The sequence below is a fragment of the Saccopteryx bilineata genome, chromosome 5, assembly GCF_036850765.1.
Source record: "Saccopteryx bilineata isolate mSacBil1 chromosome 5, mSacBil1_pri_phased_curated, whole genome shotgun sequence".
Lineage (NCBI taxonomy): Eukaryota > Metazoa > Chordata > Mammalia > Chiroptera > Emballonuridae > Saccopteryx > Saccopteryx bilineata.
This window is the reverse complement of record NC_089494.1, coordinates 98,933,752-98,959,144: the sequence shown is the minus strand read 5'-3', so window position 1 is coordinate 98,959,144 and position 25,393 is coordinate 98,933,752. Positions and strand designations below refer to the sequence as shown.

Here is a 25,393-nt window from a genome sequence, read left to right as displayed (position 1 = left end):
GGTAAGGGAGAAATCAAATTAAAGTAATTCCTGGTTCATAATGACTCACTTTCCCTCCAGAATAAGTTTAAATCAATATCCTTTGAGGAAAAAAAATCCTTAAAACACAGGCCTTCATAATATTTACAGGTTGAGTTCATTCTCAAGACAGATTGGAACAAAAAAAATTAAAATACACACAAAGAAATGAGACAGAAAAGAAATTGTGAAGAGAAAAATAAAAAATGGGTTTAAAGCTCCAAAGCCTACATTTTTAAAATGATTATGTGTAGGATTAAAAAAAATAAGTGGACTATTTTAAAGGAAAAACATGCTTTGAAATAAGTAAGGTATACTACTCAGCCATAAGAAATGATGACATTGGATCATTTACAGCAAAATGGTGGGATCTTGATAACATTATACAAAGTGAAATAAGTAAATCAGAAAAAACCAGGAACTGCGTTATTCCATACGTAGGTGGGACATAAAAGTGAAACTAAGAGACATTGATAAGAGTGTGGTGGTTACGGGGGGAGGGGGAAAAGGGATAGGGAAAGGGGGAGGGGGAGGGGCACAAAGAAAACTAGATAGAAGGTGACAGAGGACAATCTGACTTTGAGTGATGGGTATGCAACATAATTGAACGACAAGATAACCTGGACTTGTTATCTTTGAATATATGTATCCTGATTTATTGATGTCGCCCCATTAAAAAAAATAAAATTATTAAAAAAAAGAAATAAGTAAAGTATAATCATTTATTTTTTAAAATTCTCTTAAGATATAAATGAGAAGCCAAAATAACTTGTGAATAGTTTTAAAAATGCAATATTAAAAAATTTAATAGGTAGCATAACTATCGGTTCAGACAGGTCAACTGGTGAACTGCAAGACAAATAGAAGGAAGTTAGCCAGAGCGAGCACAGAAAGGCACAAAGTCTCAGGGAGTTGGAGGTTACAATGACGAGTCAGGCACATGCAGACAGTTTCCCAAGTGGCAATAGAAACTAGGTTAGAGAAAATGGTCAGTGATAACATTTAAGGTTTTTGTTTTTGTTGTTTTTTTTCTCCCTAGGCTGATGGAAGACCTTACAGGAGGCACAAGACTCTAAGTGGCTAAATAAAAAACATTGTCCTAAGGAAACATAAAACATGAAACACAGCTAAAGAGAAAAGAATTAAAGAGAAAGACCACAAATAGAATGACAATTAGTCAGGCATGGATATTTTTACTAGCAATGAGGGATGCCATAAGATATTTAGAATAATATCTGGAAAAGTTTGAGAGAAACTAATTCTGAATGTGTAATTTGCAGTCAACAAAATTATCATTGTATATCTCAACTGCAATAACAAAAACAAATCATTTGTTTTTAAAATGGGCCAAGGACTGGAATATACATTTATCCAAAAACATACAGAAATGTCCAACTTGTAAGGGTCCTCAGCATCATTAATCATTAGGAATTGCAAATGAAAACTACAATTAGCTGCCACCTCAAACCCTTTGAAATTAAATGCTAAGAGGGATTAGAAAAAATTGGAACACTTGTATATTATTGGTGAGAATGTGAAATGGTACAGCTTCAGTGGATGTCAATACGGCAGTTCTTCAAAAAATTAAAAATAGAATTGCGTTATGATCCAACAATTCCACTTTTAGGTATATAGTCAAGCACTGCATAGTGATATTTTGGTCAAGGACAGACCACATATATGATGGCAGTCCCATAAGATTATAATGGAGCTAAAAATTCCTACCACCTAGCAATGGTGTAGCCATAATGACATTGCAGCTGTCTAATGCAGTAATGCAAGGTTACTATTTTGCACTGGTCACTGTCTATTGATAGTGATGATATTGCTATTGGCCAAAAATGCCTGGAAGCACTCACCGGAGTCCCAGTGAGCTTCCGGTAAACAGCATCCCTTTATAAACCAATACTAAAATTGGACAGACTTTTGGGTTCTTTTTACATTTGTAAGACACCCTTAAGCTACAACCATTAGCAAAACTTTAAGTAAAGAAGAATTTATTACTGCCTGACAGTGGATAGAGCATCAGACTGGGACATGGAGGACCTAGGCTCGAAACCCCCAGGTCACCAGCTTCAGCACAGGTTCATCTGGGTTGAGCAAAGCTCACCAGCTTGAGCCCAAGGTCGCTGGCTTGAGCAAGGGGTCACTCGGTCTGTAGTCCCCCTGCCCCAACCAAGCACATATGAGAACGCTATCAATGAACAACGAAGGTGCTGCAATGAAGAATTAATGCTTCTTGTCTCTCTCCCTTCTTGTCTGTCTGTCCCTATCTGTCCCTCTCTCCATTTTTGTCACAAAAAAAGAAGACCTTATTACTTATAGGCTCAGAAATGTACAAAGCACACCAGAAGGCACATTGTGCAGTTGTTGGGGAGCATGCATTCATACATACACATAAGAAGAGAAAAAAATGTAGCTTATCCAGTAAGTGAGGGACATCAAGTAGGACTTTTTAAAGAAGGAGCCTCAGTGAAGAGAGATGACCTAGCTCTTTATCTAGCTGTGTGGCTGGCAATGTGTTTATTTAAGATAGCTTTCCAGAAGGGGATACCTTTCTGAAATGGACGCCTTAAGCCAGGGATCCCCAAACTTTTTACACAGGGGGCCAGTTCACTGTCCCTCAGACCATTGGAGGGCCAGACTATAAAAAATACTATGAACAAATCCCTATGCATACTGCACATATCTTATTTTAAAGTAAAAAAACAAAACGAGAACAAATACAATATTTAAAATAAAGAACAAGTAAATTTAATCAACAAACTGACCAGTATTTCAATGGGAACTATGCTCCTCTCACTGACCACCAATGAAAAAGGTGCCCCTTCCGTAAGTGCGGCGGGGGCCAGATAAATGGCCTCAGGGGGCCACATGCGGCCCACAGGCTGTAGTTTGGGCACCCCTGCCTTAATCAGTCAAAGCTTATGCCATAAGAAAAGCCAAATGTGAAGACTCCCACTGCAATTACTCGCGTGTTTGTGGTGATGCTGGTGTAAACAGGTCGACTGTACTGCCAGTCCTATGAAAGTAGAGCACTGATGTCCATTTACTGTTATAGGCTATACCATCTGGCTTATGTAAGCACACTTTTTTATGTTTGCACAGTGACAAAATCTTATGACATATTTCACAGAAAACATATCCCTGGTTAAGTGGTATACAAGTTGTATATCCAAAAATATTGAAAGCAGAGTCTCCAAGAGATATTTGTACACAGATGCTCATCACAGCAGTTTTCACATAACCAAAAGGAGAAAATGACCCAAATGTCCATCAATAAATGAGTTTATAAACAAACTGTGATACATACATACAATGAACTTTATTCAGTCTTACAAGAAAGGAAGTCCTGACACATGCTACAATATGGATGTATCTTGAAAACATTATGTGAAGTGAAATAAGCTTTTAACAAAAAGATAAATGCTGTAGAACTCCACTTACATGAGATACCTAGAGTAGACAGAGAAGGTAGAATGATGTGGGAGGAGGGAAGGGGAGTTGATTAATGGGGACAGAGCTGTAGTTTCATTAGATGAAGACTTCCAGAGATGGGCTGCACTATGTGAATGTAATTACCACTACCAAACTGTACATTTCAAAAGGGTCAAGATGTTAAACTGTATGTTATCAGTATTTTACCACAAATTAAAAAGTTATCTTTCAAAAATGAAGGCTAAATATATTTTCAGATTATAGATGATCAATAAACTGTAAGAATATTACAAAAGTAATTCAGGGAGAAGAGAAACAATCACAGAAAGAAAGCCTTATATAAAAGAGGGTTGGGGCCCTGGCCGTTTGGCTCAGTGGTAGAGCGTCAGCCTGGCATGCAGGAGTCCCAGGTTCGATTCCCGGCCAGGGCACACAGGAGAAGAGCTCATCTGCTTCTCCACCCCCTCCCCTCCTTCCTCTCTGTCTCTCTCTTCCCCTCCCACAGCCGAGGCTCCATTGGAGCAAAGATGGCCCGGGTGCTGGGGATGGCTCTGTGGCCTCTGCCTCAGGTGCTAGAATGGCTCTGGATGCAACAGAGCGACACCCCAGAGGGGCAGAACATCGCCCCCTGGTGAACATGCCGGGTGGATCCCAGTCGGGCACATGCGGGAGTCTGTCTGACTGACTCCCCATTTCCAGCTTTGAAAAAATGAAAAAAAAAAAAGAGGGTTGGGTGTAACATAAATTAGTTAATATGTAGATAAATCTAAATGGAGAAGGAACTGCTTGTCAATTCTCTGTGAGATTTACTTTTTCTTGTGAACTAAACCTACTGACATCAGCATCTTGGGTACAAAGCAGTTTTGTTGGAAATCAGGCACGTCTTCAAATACATAAATACAGTTTTAAAAAATATTTATATATAAAATATATGATATAAGTATTTATATATATAAAATATCACATACTATACAAATTAATAAAACACACCTAAATGCATGACCAAGCTAAAGAAACAAAACATTACAAGTACTTTGGAAGCTTCTCCAACACCTGGTTTTATAAGTTTTAACACACACACACACACACACACACACACACACACACACACCCATAATATATCTCAAATCTACATTTCTTTTCTAGAAACTATAGGGGCAAATATTTTACTTCTTATACTCTTCCTATCTCTTACTGTCCTAAACCTATAATTATTCCTATCTTAGGCAAACAGCTTAGAGATGGTTTAGGGAAGCCTAAGGCAAGCCTCCTTCTGTTCTTCTCAGCTGGATCATGTTTCCAACATCTTTCCAGTTATTGGGTGGGTTTCACCTCTCTCAGTCATCAGGTTCAATTACTTCCACAACTACCATACACTTCCTGGGCATCACCTTCTTATAAGTATATTGGTCTAATCTATTTTTTTTCAGATTTAGAATATTTTTATATCTTCTGTGTTTGGCCATCATATTGATCTTCTAGTTTACACTTTTGCAAGGCCTAACTACTGCTCATTAGTTCCTCCTCTTTGAAATGTCCAGACCTTTGTCCCTACTAACATCTCAACCTGGACTTACTTTACTACAATTTTCCTCCAAGGCCTAGGCTGGCTATAATCTCCCAAGTGGAAACTTTGGTAATCCCATGTAAAATCTCAGTGCTCCCTGTGAGAAGTGGCTTGTACCCTTATTTAATTACTCATTTTATTTACGCTTATATTTTAGTTAGTTCTTTAACTCATTCCTTATCACCAGATATTAAGGCCCTTCAGGTTAGAGACTGTCTCAGTTAAGTAACAGCCATTGCCCAAGCTATCCATTATCCCAAATATAAATTCCAGAATATGGTGTAAAAAGAAAGGCTACGAATATTATAAAATAAGGTTTCTATCCTTTTAACTAAAAGATAAAGAATAAACATGAGAAGTATTTCTCATTTAGCACCTATTGCTAAAGAGACATTGTTTTCAAGGGAATGGTATTTATAAGTGTCATTTTTTGCCTGCCTTTCTTTTCTTTCTTTTTTAAAAAATCACAGATGTTGACATTCTTTCACTAAAAGGCTTCCTGGGTGAATATAATAATTGAAAATTCTATTCAGAAATAGGAAAAACAACAGATGTTCCCTATCCGAACTTTATACTTTATTTAATTCAAGGCCTGTTTGCAAAATCTAGATCTCACTGTTATTACTGATCTGTTTTTGTTTCTTTTATTCTCTCTGGGGCAATTTTCACAATAGTTTTTATTTTCTAAGCCTTTTTATAACTGGGTACAATTAAATATGGTGTCTTGAAAACTAGAGGGAATGAATGAATCTTTAGTACTCATTTACAAAACAATGGTTGGCAGAAGTAGATATCAATTTCAAGTGCTGATGGAAATCTAATCTGAAATAGATCCATTAGATTTGAAGTTACATTGAAAATTAAATTTTATATAGTAGCAATGTGATCAAAATTTGTGTTTTAAATGACTTATATTTTTGCTATTTAAAAACCCCTATGATTATATGATAATTTCTTAGCATATAAGATAGTATTCTTTATAGAAATAAACAGATACACATTTAGTTTATATTCATCTTCCTTTTATTCATTTTAGCTTCTACTTATCTCTTCCTAGTAGTTTAGTTCATTCAGATAGATGATTCTAATACTAAAAGTACTTTGCTCAAACAATATAACTTGCCCAAAATTGAGTCCTTAATTTTCCAAAAATGAGCAATTTATACTTTGCCCTAGAATAATCTGATTCATCAGAGCTTTTTTCCTATTAAAAAAAGAATAAGATTCTATCAACAATGACCAGGAATCTCATAAAGTTGCCAACATATCTCTAAAAGCTTTTCCTTAATATTTCAAAATAAACAATAAAACCGTTGGCAACCAGGCATCCCCAAACTACGGCCCGTGGGCCGCATGCGGCCCCCTGAGGCCATTTATCCACCCCCCCACACACACACTTCCAGAAGCGGCACCTCTTTCATTGGTGGTCAGTGAGAGGAGCACTGTATGTGGCAGCCCTCCAACGGTCTGAGGGACAGTGAACTGGCCCCCTGTGTAAAAAGTTTGGGGACCCCTGGTCCTTACTCGTGTCTAGATGAACACTGCAGAGTATGCTGAGTGTATATTAAGTGAACACTGGAAAGCAGTGTAATGCACAAACCATGTGATTATATTAAAGCTTTTGTTCTTCACCTTACTGAGTTTCCTTATTTGTAAAACAAAGGGAAATTTAGGGAAAAAGAGAATAACTTTGGACTCAAAAGGTCTAATTTAATCTTGGATATAACAAAAATTTGCTATTTGTACCCTGAACAAAATGCTTCATCATCTTTAACAGCAGAAAGTAACATTTATCTCAAAGCACTGTATGAAGAATAAATGATATATAAAATAAAATAATAATAAATACCAATGTTAAAAGTCAACTATATTTCTCCTGGCTTCTATCAGGAACTCCGAAATATATTGATTTCTTTTTTTCTTGCTATGTTAATTATCAGAAATACTCAGAAGTTTTGGGTAGTACACAGTACTCAAAAGAGGCAATTGAGCTGTGGTACTATCTTAAAAAGGAAAACACCGGATGAAGTCCTTGGTCCTCTTATTACGAGTAATGAGGATGACAGGAGCTCTGAACATACAGTCCCAAGTGGGACTTTCTCTCTCTTCCCCCTTTCATTTTGAGGTAGATTTTTAGTTTCCATGAGCTTAAATTTTTTCATCTACATAAGTAATTCTTAAGTTATAGATTTGCAAGAGAAAATAGATAATAATACTTGCTACATTAATGACAGCTAATTCATTTGTCACATAGAAAAAATATACCTTGGAGTATAAATAATATAAGAAAAAAAAAAACATTGGACCAATCAGTTACACTCAAGTATAAGAATTAACAGCGACCAGAAAGTAGGGCTAGAGACCACTAGCAAGAACATTTGCCAGGAAATGTTATAGAATACAATTACCTTTTGTTAAAGAGGCAAACATATATGTATATATGATATAAATGTGCATAGATGTATTTAAAATGATCTCAGTGAATGTGCCTATAGTCATCTATCAGCATTTATCCTTATAACAAAGTATACCTACACAAATCACGGTAACACACGGCTCATATGGGTAAATTAAGTCAGCTTAGTGTTTCAGGATATAGAGAATGGCAAGCAGGAAGACTATTTATAGTTCCTTACAGGAAAACTTTTGCCAAAGAGCCTCAGTGTTTTCCTCAGAAAATAATCTGTTTGGGAAAAACAAAACAAAACAAAAAAAAAACAATGGGGGCCAGTCGAAGCAATGGGTAAATTTGGGGCCAAATTTTTGAAACTCGTTTTATAATAGACTTAGTCTAAGAAAGATAGGAGAATCTTAAATAAATGTCCAATTGAGAAAGGACAGAAGTAAGAAAACACAGAAGCCAGCAGTTTAGGAAGTGAGTGAAGGTCAGAGTCATTCATAGGGAATCTAAAAAATGTCAGGATAAAATAAAGTACAATTATTGGCAGGATTTGAGATACTTTAATGAGTTCAGAAGCTGAACTGTCAAAAGTTCATCTCATGTTTTTCTATTAATGGAAAGATATATCAATACAATGTTTTCTCTGGAAGAAAGAAAAAGCAACATCAATTAACTTATGACATGTCCAGAAAAGAGAGATTTATTCTTCTACATTGATTATTGTTCAACTTTTATATTTAATTAAGTAAATTCATTTCTATTTTTACTCTCTGGTATCTCTATAATCTTTTCACACTTGACCGTCTCTATTGTTTACCTCTAGTCCAGGCTTCTATCATCTCTTGCTAAAATCACTTCAGAAACCAATTGACTCGTCTCCTCGTTCACCTACCAGCCCACCCACACTTCTTAATTCTCTACTCAACATCATAGCCATTAAGATCTTTCCCCAAAGCAAAGCTTATTATGTAGCTGTATCCTCCTTAAAACACTTCCTCAGGCCCTGTCCGGTTGGCTCAGTGGTAGAGCATTGGGCTGGTGTGCAGGAATCCCGGGTTCGATTCCCGGCCAGGGCACACAGGAGAAGCACCCATCTGCTTCTCCACCCCTCCCCCTCTCCTTCCTCTCTGTCTCTCTCTTCCCCTCCTGCAGCCAAGGCTCCATTGAAGTAAAGTTGGCCTGGGTGCTGAGGATGGCTCTGTGGCCTCTGCCTCAGGCACTAGAATGGCTCTGGTGGCAACAGAGTGACACCCCAGATGGGCAGAGCATTGCCCCCTGGTGGGCGTGCTGGGTGGATCCCGGTCGGGTGCATGCAGGAGTCTGTCTGACTGCCTCCCCGTTTCCAACTTCAGAAAAATACAAAAAAAATACAACCCCCTCCAAAACCCCACTTCTTTGGTTCCAATATTTCTAGTATTAACATAAAAATCAAATTATCCTATAAAGGCTGGCATTATTTGGAATATTATTTCTTCCGCTCCATCACTGTGTATAGCACAAGCCTCTCATTCCATACTATTCAGGCTATTCTAGGCTTCCTTCAAGTATTTATTCTATAGAAAATATTCTAAATTTTAAAAAAAGTGACAGACTTAAAGATTATTGATCTTAATGAGTATATGTATTATTAGTGAGAAAATATTATTGCTTAATTTTTGCTGAAATTGTAAATATAGTCTGTTGAATTTAATTTAGTCCTTGTGATTTTCTCAAAGGTAAACTCACCAAATTACTAGTAGTTACCAATCTATAATTAGAGACAGAAGATTGTTCCCCAATTATTTTGAAGTAGAACATCTATTACTTTATAAAATTCACAAGGTCTTTTGGGAAGTATTTTACATTGGCAATGAAGTGTTTAAACAATTTTTTATTAGACTGCCAGTCTTGGGAGGCACCTAATGTCCTTTAACTGGTCTTTTGAGGTTTTTAATGACCATTACCCATGCAGTGGTTTTAAATCTAGTCTAATAATGATTATCTAACCATTTTCTTGTAAAAATATCCTGCACAATGAAGAAAATTTAACACTAGCTTATATTATAATAGTTATTTTCTTGTGACTAATTTCAAATAAATATTTGAACAAGCTATAACCAATTCATTCAAGTTTTTCTGACAGTACTAACCTGAAAAGGGTAGACAGCGAGCATAAATAAAACAGGACTTTAGTGATCAAGTACTCTCAGATCTACTGTGGTACTCAAGCCAGCTTTTAGAATTATGTGTGGAAACTCATGAAAAACAGTGATTTTAAACCTGTACACACTACTTTCATTGAAAGATTGATCATTGTTCAAATAAGGTCTTATTTGAGATTTTCAGTATGTTTCAAAGCATAGGAGTTTGAAATATCTATATGGATTACTGATCATCCTTTCAGCCATCCTCTTCCGAATCACTGCATTACATTTGGGGGCATGTTGCATCTATAGCAAACACCTGGTACTCAGTTAAGATTCATTTAATAAAGTAATAACTGATCTAGAAATCACAATATACCAAAATTTAACCAAAAGTTAGGATAATTTAACGCTAAATATTTCGAGTTCAATCACTGCATTTACATGCACGTCTCATTTCAGCTATATCTTCTCCTTTGGGAAAAGTTATTATTTTTTTAAATAGCTGTCAATTCAACAACTTTATTGAGAACCTATGATTCAACATGGTAGGTCAAGAAGTGAACAGAAACAAGTTCCATATCTTATTGGTGTCTATTTTTGCAGAGATATATGTAAAAGGAAGTGAATAATAAGTTTACGTTCTTCCCGATAAGCTATACTTTTTATGCAACTATAACTGTTTCCCATCAGCAAAAAGAAGTCTTTAAATCTGTTTACTTAGAAATCTGTATATTTTAAGGAGATTTGTTCTGAAATCTCCTTCTTATGAAACTAAATTTCTAGTTATTAGACTCTGTGCAGTATAATTACAGCATTTACAATTGTTAGGACATAGCATATTATTAAATAAATAATTTCCATTTTTAATAACAACATAGAATTAAATAGTAGAAAAAGTACAAAATTGCCTTGAAATTAATAGAAATTGATAAACAAACATTTTTAAGTTGTAATATGCAAATCTTTTACCTCTTGAAATAACAGTTTCTAACCCAGTTCCATTAATAAAAGCCCGTTTGATGGTTTGTGTTTTAATATCTGTCCAGTATAAGCGTTCTTCAGATGCATCAAAGTCTATCACAGTAACATCATCAATATCAGGGACTGTAAAGGCCGTGATAAAGTTAAAATATGGATTAACAATATCCACTCCTCTGATTTCAGAACGCCTTGCATAAAGAAGAAATTTTTTCATTTCTGGAATAGAAATAGAAATAAGCTTGGCAAGTTTAAGGCAGTCTAAAAATTCTAAAATATTGCTGGATGATTTAATAGGTTTTTAACACCAGAAAATCATAATCAAGATTTGATAGAAATACTAATGTGGCAATGATTTATTTATAAGTACTTAATAGACACTATAGTAAAACAGGTTAAGCTATCATTTTTCTTTAGTTAGAAATTCTCAGTAATTTATTTGATTTTACAATTTCAAACTTTCTAAAATGCATGAACTCTACAACTGTCAAACAATCATATTTGTTGTTTATACATAATTATAGATAAACTGCATTGCATTAAATGTATCATATTTTAAAGGACTTTTTTTTAAATTTATTGAGAGGAGGGGAGGCCAAGATAGACCCCTGCATGTGCCTCCCCCAGGATCCACCCGGCAAGCCCAGTAGGGGGCAATGCTCTGCACATCTAGGGTGTTGCTCCCTTGTCCAGCAACTGAGCTCTACTCAGCGTGCCCATGGCCAGCTCGCTTCAATCAAGCCATAGCTGCATGAGGGGAAGAGAGAGAGAGAGAGAGAGAGAGAGAGAAGCAAGAGAGGTAGGGGTGGAGAAGCAGATGGGAGCTTTTCCTGTGTGCCCTGACTGGGAATCGAACCTGGGACATCCACACGTCAGACCAACATTCTACCACTGAGTCAACTGGCCAGGGCCTTTTGAAGGATTATAAGAGAACTTTTTTAATACTGTCATTGAATTAAAAGAAATTAAATGTCACTTTGAAAAGTCATGTTTAAGTTTTCCCCATCAAAATTAGGGTTCAAATAATATTAAAACATGCTTTGTTGTACATGCATATAAATCTATAGTAATCAACATTGAGAGGCACTGTATCATACTTACTTCCACTGGTACCTGTCTTGCACTGAGTTTGTAAAATATTAATAAATTAAATAGATAAAGAAGTCACAGATTATTTTTATTTTTTTTGGGGGGGTTGTTTATTGTGGAGTTGTTGCTATTCTTTGAGATGTTATAATTTTATAAAATTAATTAAACCTGCATATGCCTAAATTTCTGAATTAAGACTTTGTGAGGTGCTCTAGCCAGTTGACCCATTGGTAGAGCATCAGGCTAATGTGTGGATGTCCCAGGTTTGATTCCTAGTCAGGGCACACAGGAGAAATGACCATCTGCTTCTCCACCTTTTCCCTCTCTCTCTCTCTCTCTCTCTCTCTTTCTTCCTATCCTTCAGCCATGGCTTGATTGGTTAGAGCACATTGACTCTAGTGCTGAGGATGGCTCCATGGCCTGCCTAAAACACTAAAATAGCTCCGTTGCCAAGCAATGGAGCAATGGCCACAGGAGGGCAGAGCATCACCCTGTAGGGGGCTTGCTGGGTAGATCCTTGGTCAGGGTGCATGCAGGAGTCTGTCTCTTGTTTCTCCACTTCTCACTTAATAAAAATAAAAAATGATTTTGTGAGGACCTTTTTTCTATCCTTAACAGTAATTGCTTTGCAAATAAACAAAGAAAAAATTATGAACAGTAAAGTATGAAAAAATCCCACTGTACAATTTTAATTTACAAATTTTTAACCTTTTTTTTAGTTTAAATGCATTATTTAAGTATTTTTAGAAACATTTTAAGGTTACATATTTTACTTCATTTTCCCCTCTTCCAGTAAATAATCCCATTCAAAATGACACTGAAGTGACTTTAGAAGAGCAGTAGGAGATTAAAGCTGTTAAGTACCTCTTGGTTATGCATGTTACTTACATCATCATTTTCTGATAATGCACTTTCACTTACAAGTCTCCCTGTTTCGTAGAGATAAATTCTGCTAACACACCAAATAAGTAAGTTGCATGGAAAATGAATAAGGTAATAAATAGCAAAGTGCAGCATATCACATATTTGAAGAATTTGTTGTCGGTCTTGCCAAAAGTAGATGAATCATCAATAGTCTAGAAATAGACCACCTCAAATGTTTTTCAGGACATTAAAAACCTCTTCTGCTTTACTCTGAGGAAAATCTAAATGCTAATACAATTTGAGAGAAGTCCATTTGAATTTTAGATAAGAACGTAAGACATTTACCATAGCAGGTCCTCTTGTCTGAAGAAAGCTTCATCAAGTGGGGGCATGCACAAGCAGCACTCCTATTGTGATTGATCAGACACATGTGAGAGCAGGGGCCTCTGCCTGCATTGGCTGCACAGGGATTGGGAGCTGTAATTACAGAGTGAAAGATTAATAGTGAAGAAGGAAGAGGAAGAGAACCTTTGAGGTTGACAAGGGTTATTCCCTCAATGATTCAAAGTGAAGTCCCTTATATGGCACCCATTACTAGAGTGATTAATGTGACCATAATAGATAATCATACATAGTAATTACATTTATAAAAACATTTTTCTTCTCAAAGGTAATGAAGATAACCCCTTCCTTTTCTTTTAAGATGAACAGTATGCATCCTATTACCTTAGAAACACATGCTTTTTAGGATTTAGTCTGAAAAAAAAACTAGAAATAATTATTAAATTTACTACATAATAAACTCAAGTAGTCTATACTACAAGCACTGAGAGTTCTGATGGATGTTGTTATATTCTTAATCTACCTATAGACTCCTTTCTTGACCTAGGAACCATTTTTGAAGGTTTCCTTAGAAAATTGTTGTTACATTTATATCCTTTCTTCATGCCTCTCCTATTTTTCAAATCAGAGGTCAATATGAAGACATGTATGTCTTCCTTCATTGTTAAGACATTTGTTTCTTAACTTTTTTTATTTCTTGTATTAACTGATCCCATGGCTAAGTTTGCTCCACAAATAAGTACTGACTAAATTCTAGTGTATGAGAAACTTAAGACATATTTAAATTTAGAATGGAATCTTATAATTTTGCAATTCAATATTATTCTTCCATTCTTATGTATTTCTTGCTCTGTCATCATGTCCTTCTGGATAAGATTTTAATCTCAATTGATCAATAACTATTCTCTTAAATTTTGTTTTTATAGAGTCTATCTAGTAGAATAACGGCTTTAGGAACAGCCTACTAAATAAAAGGCAGAAAAGTGCCACATATTCTGATCCCACTTTGTAATAGTTAAGTTTTCAAATGTTTCTAACATGTGAGCCTATTTCTCAGAGTAGTTAACTCAGACCTGTAGAGTTTAGAAGTGCAAGTGTAGAGGATATAAACAATAACTAAATTTGATAGATATGCAATGTAGCCTTGGGTAGTCTTTAGCAACTAGCCCTACTCCAAAATAATACAAATAATCCATGTCTTTACATTTGATTATAAATATAAATAAAAAAATTAAAGACTCAGAAATATTTTTCTAAGAAAATTAGCTTTTAATTAATTAATTAAAAGCTATCAGAAAAGAGTGGATGTTAAGTATAAAAATTAGTTTCCTCTTAGAGGGCTATGTGTCCTGCTTTATTTTCTTCTTACTTAATCCAGTATAATTGGAGTTCCTAATCCACTTCCAGTTGGAGAAGAGAGTAGATGTGAAGGTTACTGTGGGTAAAGGTGTTGCAGGAGGGGAGGCAGAATGCAGAAGGGGCACTGTTGGAAAACTGGTAGACACCTAGAGGCAGGTTTACCTACCCGGGCTAGACAGGAAGAGAAAACTAAAAGTATTTAACACTTGGAAAAAAAAAAAGAAGATGAGGAGGATTAGGAAGAAGAAAAAAAAGTATAAAGACAAGTAGAGGGAGCGGAGAGGAGAAAAAAATTTGTTTAAAAATGATGATATAAGATGTACTATTCCTCTCAAAGATATTAAAAAGATAATCCATAATAGCTCAAATAATAGGTAGTTGGGTTTCACTTTGAACATCACTGTCTTTAGCCTAGAATCATACTGGCTCTTTTGAACATCTTATAATTGTAACCAAATACTTTTTAAAATCAAAGATATTGAATTTCTCTATATATACTAAAGTAAAAAATTACAGTGACTCTGTAGCCCAATAGCTCTATGAATGATAACACTGCAATGTAACACAATATTTTCCACTTCACGGCATGAAACTCCACAGACTTTAAATTTTATCTCTTACCACTTTGCAATAATGCTTATGTGTTTTTAAAGTTTATTTCTAACCATGCATTTGAAGAGATATCTATTCTAATTATCAAATTAAGGAACTTGGCTAACTATACTCACATTTCACAGTAAAGCAGGGGTTAACACTATCTGCTTTATATTAAAGTGACCTCTAAGCAGAAACTGGTCCACTGCCTGTTTTTGTAAATAAAGTTTTACTGGAACATAGCCATGCTCATTATTTTATATTATCTATGGCTGCTTTCACACTGAAATAGTGGAGTTGATAAGTTCCAACAGAAGTCATATGGCCCAGAAAGCCCCAAAATACTTACTATCTAGCTCTTTACAGAAAAGGTTTGTCAATGCCCAATATAAAGCATCTAACTTCTACATAAGAAATACTACTGCAAAATCCAGTATCAATACAGAGGTCATAAATTCTGACAAGACCGACACTATCCCATTTATCTGTATTCCGGAAATAAGAAACCTGACTAGTCGATGGAATACTATAAGCAATCTTAGTGGGTGGAATTCAAATACAGCTTTGCCTACTGGGATCACTGCTAATTTACATACTCTAAACTCAATTTTACCAAAGAACAAGTAAGACTTCTCCTTATACTTATACATTGAATAAATGTTTATGAAGCATCTCTTTGGTCCCCCTAGTTTTAAAAAACTGGGATATATATAATTGTAGACTCAACATAGTTCTTGCATCAAGGAGTTTGAGTCTGTACTCTAATCCTGTACACTATTCTTTCCAATTCTATGATCGCTGGCTAATTAGTATTTCTCCTTCTCTCGCTTTGATTGCTGCACTAATGTCTTAAAACCTTAATTTTCAATCTCTCCCCATTGTGCACAGTTATGTTGCAAAGCATAGACTTGATCATATAACTGTCTAGATCAAAAACCTTCTATGGCTTCTCACTGTCAATTTTCCTAAATCTCAGCCTTGGTCGCCTTTCTATTCTCATTCACCTTCCAGTTTGGTTTTTTTTTTTTTTATTCTGAACCACTCTGTTTATTTTTGTTAATGGTGTTATCAGTTTTTCAAACTCAGAAAATTTTCTTCACTTCTCTTTACTATAATATTTAACCAATTGTCAAGTATTGTTTGACTTTTCCTAAAATATCTTTTATTTTATTTTAAATCCTTCTGTTCCAACATAAAGATTTATTAGTTCACTTTTTAAGAACTTGTATGGCTATGTTGCTGGTATACTGTGATATGTCCAGAATATACCAATTTGTTTTCGTAAGATACCAACCCAGCTTCCACCCCCATTTACTACTGCTTTCGTGCATACACATTAGGCACATACAAAAATGGACTCCTACTGCTCTCTGAAAAGCTAGTTTTTCCATTTCTACTTCTATATGATGTACTTTTCTTTCCATAGAATTTCATCACCAACAACTTTAAATCAATCTTTATTCATGAACCAAATCATTTCACTCCCACGAATCATTTTGTAATGGAGCCAACTAATGCTGATTTCTTCCATCACTGAATATTAGTTTTAATTATAAACTATACAAAGCATTATGCAATTTCTTATTTATTATCCTATTTGCTAATTGTCAGTGACATATATTCATATATTTTATATCAGTATATGCTAGTCCCCCTAGCTAAATCAAAACGTTGGCAAGTTGGGGTTTTTTTCTTTATTTTTCTTTTTATTGTTAATGAGAGGTGGAGAGGAAGAGAGACAGACTCCCATATGAGCCCAGACTGGGATGCACCTTCCAAGCTCCTACCAGGTGATGCTTTACCCCAACTGATGCTCCAATGCTTGGCAACCAATCTATTTTAGTGCCTGAAGAGAGGCCGTGGAGCCATCCTCAGTGCCCACAGCCAAATTGCTCGAATAAGCCATGGCTGTGAGAGAGATAGAGAGAGAGAAAAGGGGAGAGTGGAGAAGCAGATGGTTGCTTCTCCTGTGTGCCCTGACCAGGACTTGAACCCAGACATTCACATACTAGGCTGACCTCTAGCTCTGAACCGACTAGCCAGGGACAAGGTTTCTTTTTCTGTAAAACACCAGATACTAAAAATTTCATATTTACTATTCAACTGCTATTGTAGCACAAAATCAGCCATAAAACAATATATGAATTAATGGGTGTGACTATGTTAAAATGAAAGTTTATTCACAAAATATGTTTTGATTCATATGCAGGCTCATCACTCTATGTGGGTATATGTTATAAAAGGGCAACAATCTAAAAATTTGGAAAACCAGTTAATTTTCTAAACACATCATAGCTCTAGGTGAAGAGACTAAATAATGCATAACTGCAACACTTTATAGGAGAACCAAATGTTAATTATGCAATCAATAAGAATGATGGGTGCTTTATGAAGAAAATATTAAAGTTAATTTCATATTCATGCAAACTATGTTTAATTGCAGTCAATTTCCCATCAACAAAAATAAACACTTTAAACACAAACATTTTATCCATTTAATTAAAATAAAATATATGCTAATGTCAATGCAATATAAAATATGTATGACATTTATTTACCTAATAAAACTATGCTCAAAGGAAAAAGACTGTCAGAATCTAATTTGATAGTTAAGAAAAAAATTTTTTTTCTCTCTCCCATGTAGGATTTTGATTGTAACTAATATTTATCTTGATAATAAACTTTATTGGAACAAAATTAATTAATTCAATGAAGTTATTTATATTAGAGTTTTCTCTTTAGAAAGGTATTAAAATAATTTTTGTTATAGAGAGAGAAGAGAGAGAAAAGGTATGGGGGAGGAGAAGGAGGCATCAACTTGTAATAGTTGCTTCTTGTATGTGCCTGACCAGGCAAGCCCAGTGTTGAACAAGTGACCTCAGCATTCCAGGTCAACACTTATATCACTATGCCACCACAGGTCAGACTTAACATTTTAAAGAAAAGAATTTTCAAAAAGATCTTGTAATTAAACACTAATTTCAAATTCTACTTTTCTTTGACAAATATCTTCATATCATAATTTTAGCATTTGATGTAGAAAAACTAAATCTTATCTGATCTTACATAGGTATTTGTTCAATACTTCAAAGAGAATTTTTTTTTTGTATTTTTCTAAAGTTGGAAATGGGGAAGCAGTCAGACAGACTCCTGCATGTGCCCAACCGGGATCCACCCAGCATGCCCACCAGGGGGCGATGCTCTGCCCATCTGGGGTGTCACTTTGTTGCAACCAGAGCCATTCTAGCACCTGAGGCAGAGGCCATAAAGCCATCCTCAGCGCCTGGGCCAGCTTTGCTCCAATGGAGCCTTGGCTGCAGGAGGGGAAGAGAGAGACAGAGAGGAAGGAGAGGGGGAGGGGTGGAGAAGCAGATGGGCGCTACTCCTGTGTGCCCTGGCTGGGAATCAAACCCGGGACTCCTGCACGCCAGGCCAACGAGCCAACCGGACAGGGTCAAAGAGAAAATTTGTAAAAGTCACAAATAGAATTTTCATTTATTTGTGCATAGTTCTCTATGAAAACAAATATGTAATATTCTGTTATATTTGTTGATGAAGTGTATTTTATAATACCAATAAACTTTCAGTTACATTAAAAAGGTGACATATCTCATTGTATCTTAATTTACTTGCTGATTATTTCACTGCTCTATAATTTAAAGAGAAATATATATGTCAGAAAAGTCTCTATCTTTACAACGATTTTATAATCACAAAGAACTTTTTATTTACAACAGTGGTTCACAAATAGTGATGGGGATGGGGGTTGGTATTTTGTCCCCCACCCCAGATGACAGTTAGGAATCTAAATCACTTAGGTTTATCTGTCTGAGGCAAGTATATCAGACAACCAATTACAAAAAAAATAATTGTGATTCCTTTTTTACTAATTATTTCCATTGGCCCAAGGTAGACTAAATTTACCACACTTAAAAAAAAGCAATTTACAATGTAGCTGACCTTAATACTGGCATATAAATTTATTTGCAGCTTAGTTGTTTAATATTTGTATTATATTTTTTCAAAGAAATAATGCTAAAAATGGTAACTAATTTTGTTTTCAGGTGAATAATTAAAATCTATTAATTTATAATATATTTTAAGATAATAGAGAGGATTCACTAAAGAGCTAAATCAAGTGCTTGTCTTTAGTATTGGTGCTGAACTATCTGCTATAGCAAAGAGGTATAGGAGGAGAAATTGAGTTTCATAGTGATTTTTTATATCAATATTTAGAATAAGGTAGTGGCATGTCTTTGGAATATTTTAATTCTCATTTCTCCCCTCCATTGCTCATTTCCTCTCTCCTCCCAGGCTCTCAGCACTGCATGATGCTCTGAGCATCTCATTATAAAAAGCCTCACAAGTTTCTTCGAATCTCAAAAATTCCTCCTTGCTTTGATATCACCTGTTTTCAATCCACTTCAGTCAGAATTCTCATTCCTTCAGAGTTGGTGTTGTCAACTAGAAGTAAAGGTGGAAGCACTTTGATTTATCTTTTTTAAACCAGGTTATCATTCATAGAAATATTAGCATTTTAAGATATGGTGTCTGTTAAACAAATAAATCTCCTATTGATAGTATATAAATAGATAAAATAAAGAGGCACTTAAAAAGTTAAGAAAATATTTTTAATAAAATATATAATAAGTAAAAGAAGGGTACACATAGATAAATGATAGCTAAATGGATACAGAGATAGATGCTAGACTGAAAGATAAATAAATAGATCTGGTTTAGATGACAGGTAATTTGATATAGTCAAGTGTGGAAGTAAATAATTTAAGTAACCAGCAAATATTTAACATTTACTTCCACCATACTAAAACATACTTTTAAGACATTTTTCTCTTAAACCCCCTTATTAACCATATGAAAAATGTTGTTTGTAACTGATTATATTAATAGCCCTTTATGAAATTCATTATTTTCCAAGTATCACAAGTGATACTTTGTCCCCTAAAGTAACAATAATATTGTAAATATTCTTAGAATCTATATTTTTTAAAAATAAATAAAAAGTTTCTCACAAACATTGTCAAAAAAGGTTTAATTTGATATAGAAATAGTTTTTCTGAAGCAATTGGAAGCACTTAAATCATTTCAATGTTAAAATCACTCTCTTAGAAACAGCTTGAGATTCTCTTATATTGTCATAACACAATGAGCAACTGAGATAAAAACTGATAGAAAAAACAAAGGTTTCAAAAATGGAACAATGTATTTTTATCACAATATGCTAAAAACTGTGCTAAGCATTTTGTAATACAGAATTATTTTTTTATTCCTCTTATTGGCCATTTTTTGTCTATAAAAATAAATTACCACAATTTTATAGAAGAGTGAATTTAATTTTGAAAAAGAGACCAAAAATCTTACAATCTCACAACTATTAAGACAGAAATAACATTTTGGATACCAGAGTCTGATTTCTAACCATTATACACACTACTTCTCTAACTGAAGCAATTTACTTACAGTCATTTATTCATTCATTAATAATTTCTGGGTGTCTGACAAAACAGGAATGGGGGATGGATCCTGTCTTAGAATATAGCTTTCATAAATACATTTAATCCAATTGTTAAGTGTGAAGAAATTTCTCATGTCTTACTTTTTTTCTTCATTTTGATTGCTTTGTATGTTTATCAGCCACTATGGGGTTCAAGAGCAAAATTTGAAAAAAAAGGACAGTTGAGTCTGTAAGTCTGTCTTCAAAAGTACATAAAATAGTCCCTGAAAAACAGTACTATTTTTATCAATGAATATTTAGTTCCTGCTAACTGAGTCTTTTTTCAAAAAGAGAGTTTCTTCAAGAGATAAAAATATGTTTAATTGATGACAGTCAAATGGTCAAGTATTTGCAACACTCTATATTGAAAGTGGCAATCATATTCTTGAGTTAATTCAAGAAAAGATTCCAATCAAAGCAGCTAAAGATAGCAATATGGAAGAAATCTAAACAAACAAACAAAAAAAGCCATGTAGTGGAATCCTTCTAGATTCATGAACAAATTGAACTCCATTAGGTGTTCAATCACAACTGCAGCTGTGATTAAAAAATATCCTTGGGAAGGGGAACAGCAAGATGGCGATGGAGTTGGCAGATGTTCTAAATTCCACATCCTAGAACCAAAGTGGATTACAACTTAATTTTATGAACAACCATCTGGAAAAACCAACTTTGGTCTAAACCAAGAGGACTCTTCAACCAAAGATCACCAAAGAAGCCACACTGAGACTGGAAAGAAAATTAACAAAGAAACAGCAAACTTAAAGGGCACACTAGATCAACTGAATCTAATAGATATCTTCAGAACCATTCACCTTAAAGCAGCAGAATATACATTCTTTTCAAGTGCTCATGGTACATTCTTGAGGATAGACCACATGTTAGGACACAAAACAAGTATCAATAAATTTAAGAAGAGTGAAATCATATCAAACATCTTCTATGATCATAATGACATGAAACTAGAAATCAACTACAATAGAAAAACATTCAAAGACTTGGAGACTAAACAGCATGTTATTAAGTAACAAATGGATTAACAATAAGATCAAAGAAAAAATTAAAAATTTCCTGAAACAAATGAAAATGAACATACAACTCAAAATTTATGGGACACAGTAAGAGCAGTACTGAGAGGGAAGTTCATAGCATTACAGGCATACCTTAAAAAGCAAGAAAAAGCTTAAATAAACAACTTAACCCTACAACTAAAAGAACTAGAAAAAAACAGCAACAAAGTACAGAGAAAGTAGAGGGAAGGAAATAATAAAGAGCAGAGCAGAAATAAATGTAATAGAGCAAAAAAAAATACAGAAGATCAATGAATCCAAGAGCTGGTTCTTTGTAAAAGTAAACAAGATTGATGAACCTTTAACCAAACTCACCAAGGAAAAAAGAAAGAGGACTCAAATAAATAAAATTAGAAATGAGAGAGGAGAAGTAACAACTGACAGAGCGGAAAAACAAGGATTGTAAGAAAATACTATGAAAAATTCTATGCCATAAAATTAGAAAACCAAGTGAAACAAATTCCTCAAAACATATAATCTTTCAAAAATCAATATAGAAGAATCAGAAACCCTAAACAGACCAATATCATCAAATGAGACTGAAACAGTTATCAAAAAACTCCCAACAGACAAAAGTCCTGGGCCAGATGCCTTCACAGGTAAATTTGACCAAATATTCAAAGAAGAACTAACTCCTATCCTTCTCGAAGCTATTTCAAAAAACTCCAGAGGAGGGAGGACATCCAAACTCCTTTTATGAAGGAAGCATAATCCTCATTCCAAAATCAGGCAAGACACTACAAAGAAAGCAAACTATAGAACAATATCCCTGATGAACTTACATGGTAAAATTCTCAACAAAATATTAGCAAATCAGAGCCAGCAATACATGAAAAAAATCATACAACCTGATCAGGTGGGATTTATTCTGGAAGGTAAGGCTGGTACAATATTTGCAAATCAATCAATGTGATTCATCACATAAACAAAAGGAAGGACAAAAACCACATAATAATATAATAGATGCAGAAAAAGCATTTGATAAAATCTAGCACCCATTTATGATAAAAATTCTCAGCTAAGTGGGAATACAGGAATCATACCTCAACATGATAAAGACCATCTATGAAAAACCCACAGCCAATATCATAATCAATGGGCAAAAATTAAAAGCAGTCCCTTTAAGATCAGGAACAAGGCAGGGGTGCCCCCTTCACCACTCTTATTCAGTATAGTTTTGGAAGTCCTAGCCACAGCAATCAGATAAGAAGAGATAAAAGGCATCCAAATTGGAAAGAAAAAGTAAAACTATCATTATTTGCTTTTTTCTTTTCTCTCCCTCTTCCTGGTCGGTGACTCTGTACCCCGGGTTCTGCCCCTTTGGCATGCTCAGGTAGAGGTTTGCAGTTGATAAGTCTCTATGGCAATGTCATGTATTGTGCTTTAGTCTTGTTGGCAGTCGAGGTTCATTAGCATTTATAGGCTCCAACAGTGAGAGAGTCCGTGTTCCTGGAGCCTTTCTCCTAGTCTTTCCTTCCTCAATTAGTAGCCTGATAATCCAGCTATGGGGTTGCTGCTGCCTCTGCCTGGATAGTAAGAGGCTCAAAGAGCTGGCAACTCCCCACTCTATTTCCATTCAGCACAGGGCTCTGGGTAAGGCTCAGTCAGTCAGAGCTGCTAGCATAATCAGGCGGGGTTTCCGCCCACTCAAAGACCTCTGGCGCTGCCACTCTGTCCGGTAACACAGGCGGGCACCCACTTCCGGGGTGCTTGGAGGAAACTCTCGCTCACTATCTGCGTGCGCAGACCAAGATATCCGGCCAGCAGTCTCACGCTCTGAGTGAAACCCCCAACCGCATGGAAAAGTTGCAGTGTTGGAATTGGCTCTCGCTCCGTCCCCGTGCGCGGCTTTTGCAAGGTGCTGGGGCAGCCCAAGATTCCGCTTTGGCCCACACAAAGGCCCCTGACTCTGCCCCTCTGTGCGATAACACAGGCGCGCACTGCCCAGGCACTCGGAGGAATCTCTCACTCACTATCTGCGCGTGCATACCAGGATATGAGGCCGGCCGCGTTTCCCTCTGAGTGAAACCCCCACCAGCATGGAAAAGTTCCACCATTGGAATTAGTTCTCGCTCCCTCCCGTGCGCGGCTTTCCCAGGGTGCTGGGGCTGCCCAGAGATTCTGCTTTCGGCCCACAGAAAGGACTCTGACTCTGCCTCTCTGTGGGGTAACACGGGCACCCACTCCCGGGGCTTAGGAAGAAATCTCTCGCCCACTAACTGTGCACCGACCAGGAGATCGGGTAAAATGGCTGCCCCGCTTGTCTTTCTTTGTTTGGGTTTGGCGCGAGTGTTAGCTTGTATTGCCTGGGTTGCCACAGGATCAGTTTTTCCTTGGCTTGGATCTCTATGCCACAGCCTGGTTCGGCCGTTTGTGCTGCGGCCTGGATCTATTCACCCCCTTTGCCCGCCTCAGTTTCTATATTCACAGTTACCAGAGAAAGCCGCCCTGTTTAGGTTAGTGAGGAAGGCGGAGCATTTCTTACTCCCTAATTCCTTCAGGGTTTGGTTATATATTTAGCCAATTTTTCACTCGACCATACCTTCGGGTGTATTGCAAAGCATCTGGAGGCTCCAAGTATAGGTTTTTCTGTTTCTGGTTGAAGATCTTGTTGAGTTTTGGGGGAGATTTATCGGTATTGCTTCCTACCCCACCATTACTCTGACATCATCCCACTATCATTATTTGCTGATGATATGATACTGTACATAGAAAACTCTAAAATCTTAGTCAAAAAAACTACTGGACCTGATAAATGAATTCAGCAAAGTGGTAGGATATAAAATCAAATTTCAGAAATCAGTGGTATATTTATACACCAACAATGAACTGTCTGAACGAGAAATTAAGAAAATAATTCCCTTCACTATAGCAACAAATAAAATAAAGTAGCTAGGTGTAAATTTAAACAAGGAGGTTAAAGACTTGTATTCAGAAAATTATAAAACATTGATAAAATAAAAACAAGGATGAAACAAACAAGTGGAAGCATATACTGTGCTCATGTATAGAAAGAATAAACATCATTACAATGTCTATACTACCCAAAGCAATCTATAAATTCAATGCAATTCCTATTAAAATACCAGTGACAAACTTCAAGATATAGAACAAATATTCCAAAAATTTATATAGAACTAAAAAAGAATATGAATAGCCTCAGGCATCCTGAAAAAGAAGAATAAAATAAGGGGTATCACACTTCCTGATACCAAGTTATACTACAAGGCCATTGTATTCAGAACAGCTCAGTACTGGCATGAGAACAGGCATAAAGAAAAATGGAACAGAACAGAGAACTCAGCAATAAACCCACACCTTTATGGACAATTGATATTTGACAAAGGAGGTAAGAGAACACAATAGAGTAAATACAGTTTTTTTAACAAATGGTGCTGGGAATATTGGACAGATACTTGCAAAAAAATGAAACTGGACCACCAACTTACACCATTCATAAAAAAAAAACAACTCAAAATGGATAAAAGACTTAAATGTAAGTCATGAAACCATAAACATCTTGAAAGAAAACATAGGCAGTAAACTCTGCGATATTTCTCGTAGCAACATTTTTGCTGATTTATCTCTACATACAAGTGAAATAAAGGACAAAATAAACAAATGGGACTATATGAAACAAAAATCATTTGCACAGCAAAGACACCATTAACAAAATAAAAAGACAACCCACACAATGGAAAAATATATTCACCAATACATCCCATAAGGGATTAATAACCAAATTTATAAAGATTATGTAAAACTCAACACCAGGAAGGTAAACAATCAAATCAAAAAATGAATAAAAGAAATGAATAGACACTTCTCCAAAGAGGACATACAGATGGCCAATGGACATATGAAATAATGTTCAACATCACTAATCATTAGAGAAATGCAAATTAAAACCACAATGCAATACCACTTCACACCTGTCAGAATGGTGCTGATTAACCAAAAACACATAGTAAGTGTTGGAGAGGATGTGGAGAAAAGGGGAGCCCCCTGCACTGCTGGTGGGAATGCAGACTGGTG

At 35.6% G+C, this 25,393-nt stretch overlaps 1 protein-coding gene across 1 annotated transcript in view; it reads right to left on the bottom strand.

The window, feature by feature from the left end:
- The window catches only part of LRP1B (LDL receptor related protein 1B), a 2,131,860-nt gene that overhangs the window by 644,863 nt on the left and 1,461,604 nt on the right, over positions 1-25,393 (bottom strand). The window contains exons 28-29 of the mRNA XM_066281034.1: positions 12,827-12,958; positions 10,520-10,747 (exon numbers count right to left, since the gene is read on the bottom strand). Coding sequence (XP_066137131.1) covers positions 10,520-10,747; positions 12,827-12,958 — 360 coding nt within the window. The remainder of the gene's footprint in view (positions 1-10,519; positions 10,748-12,826; positions 12,959-25,393) is intronic.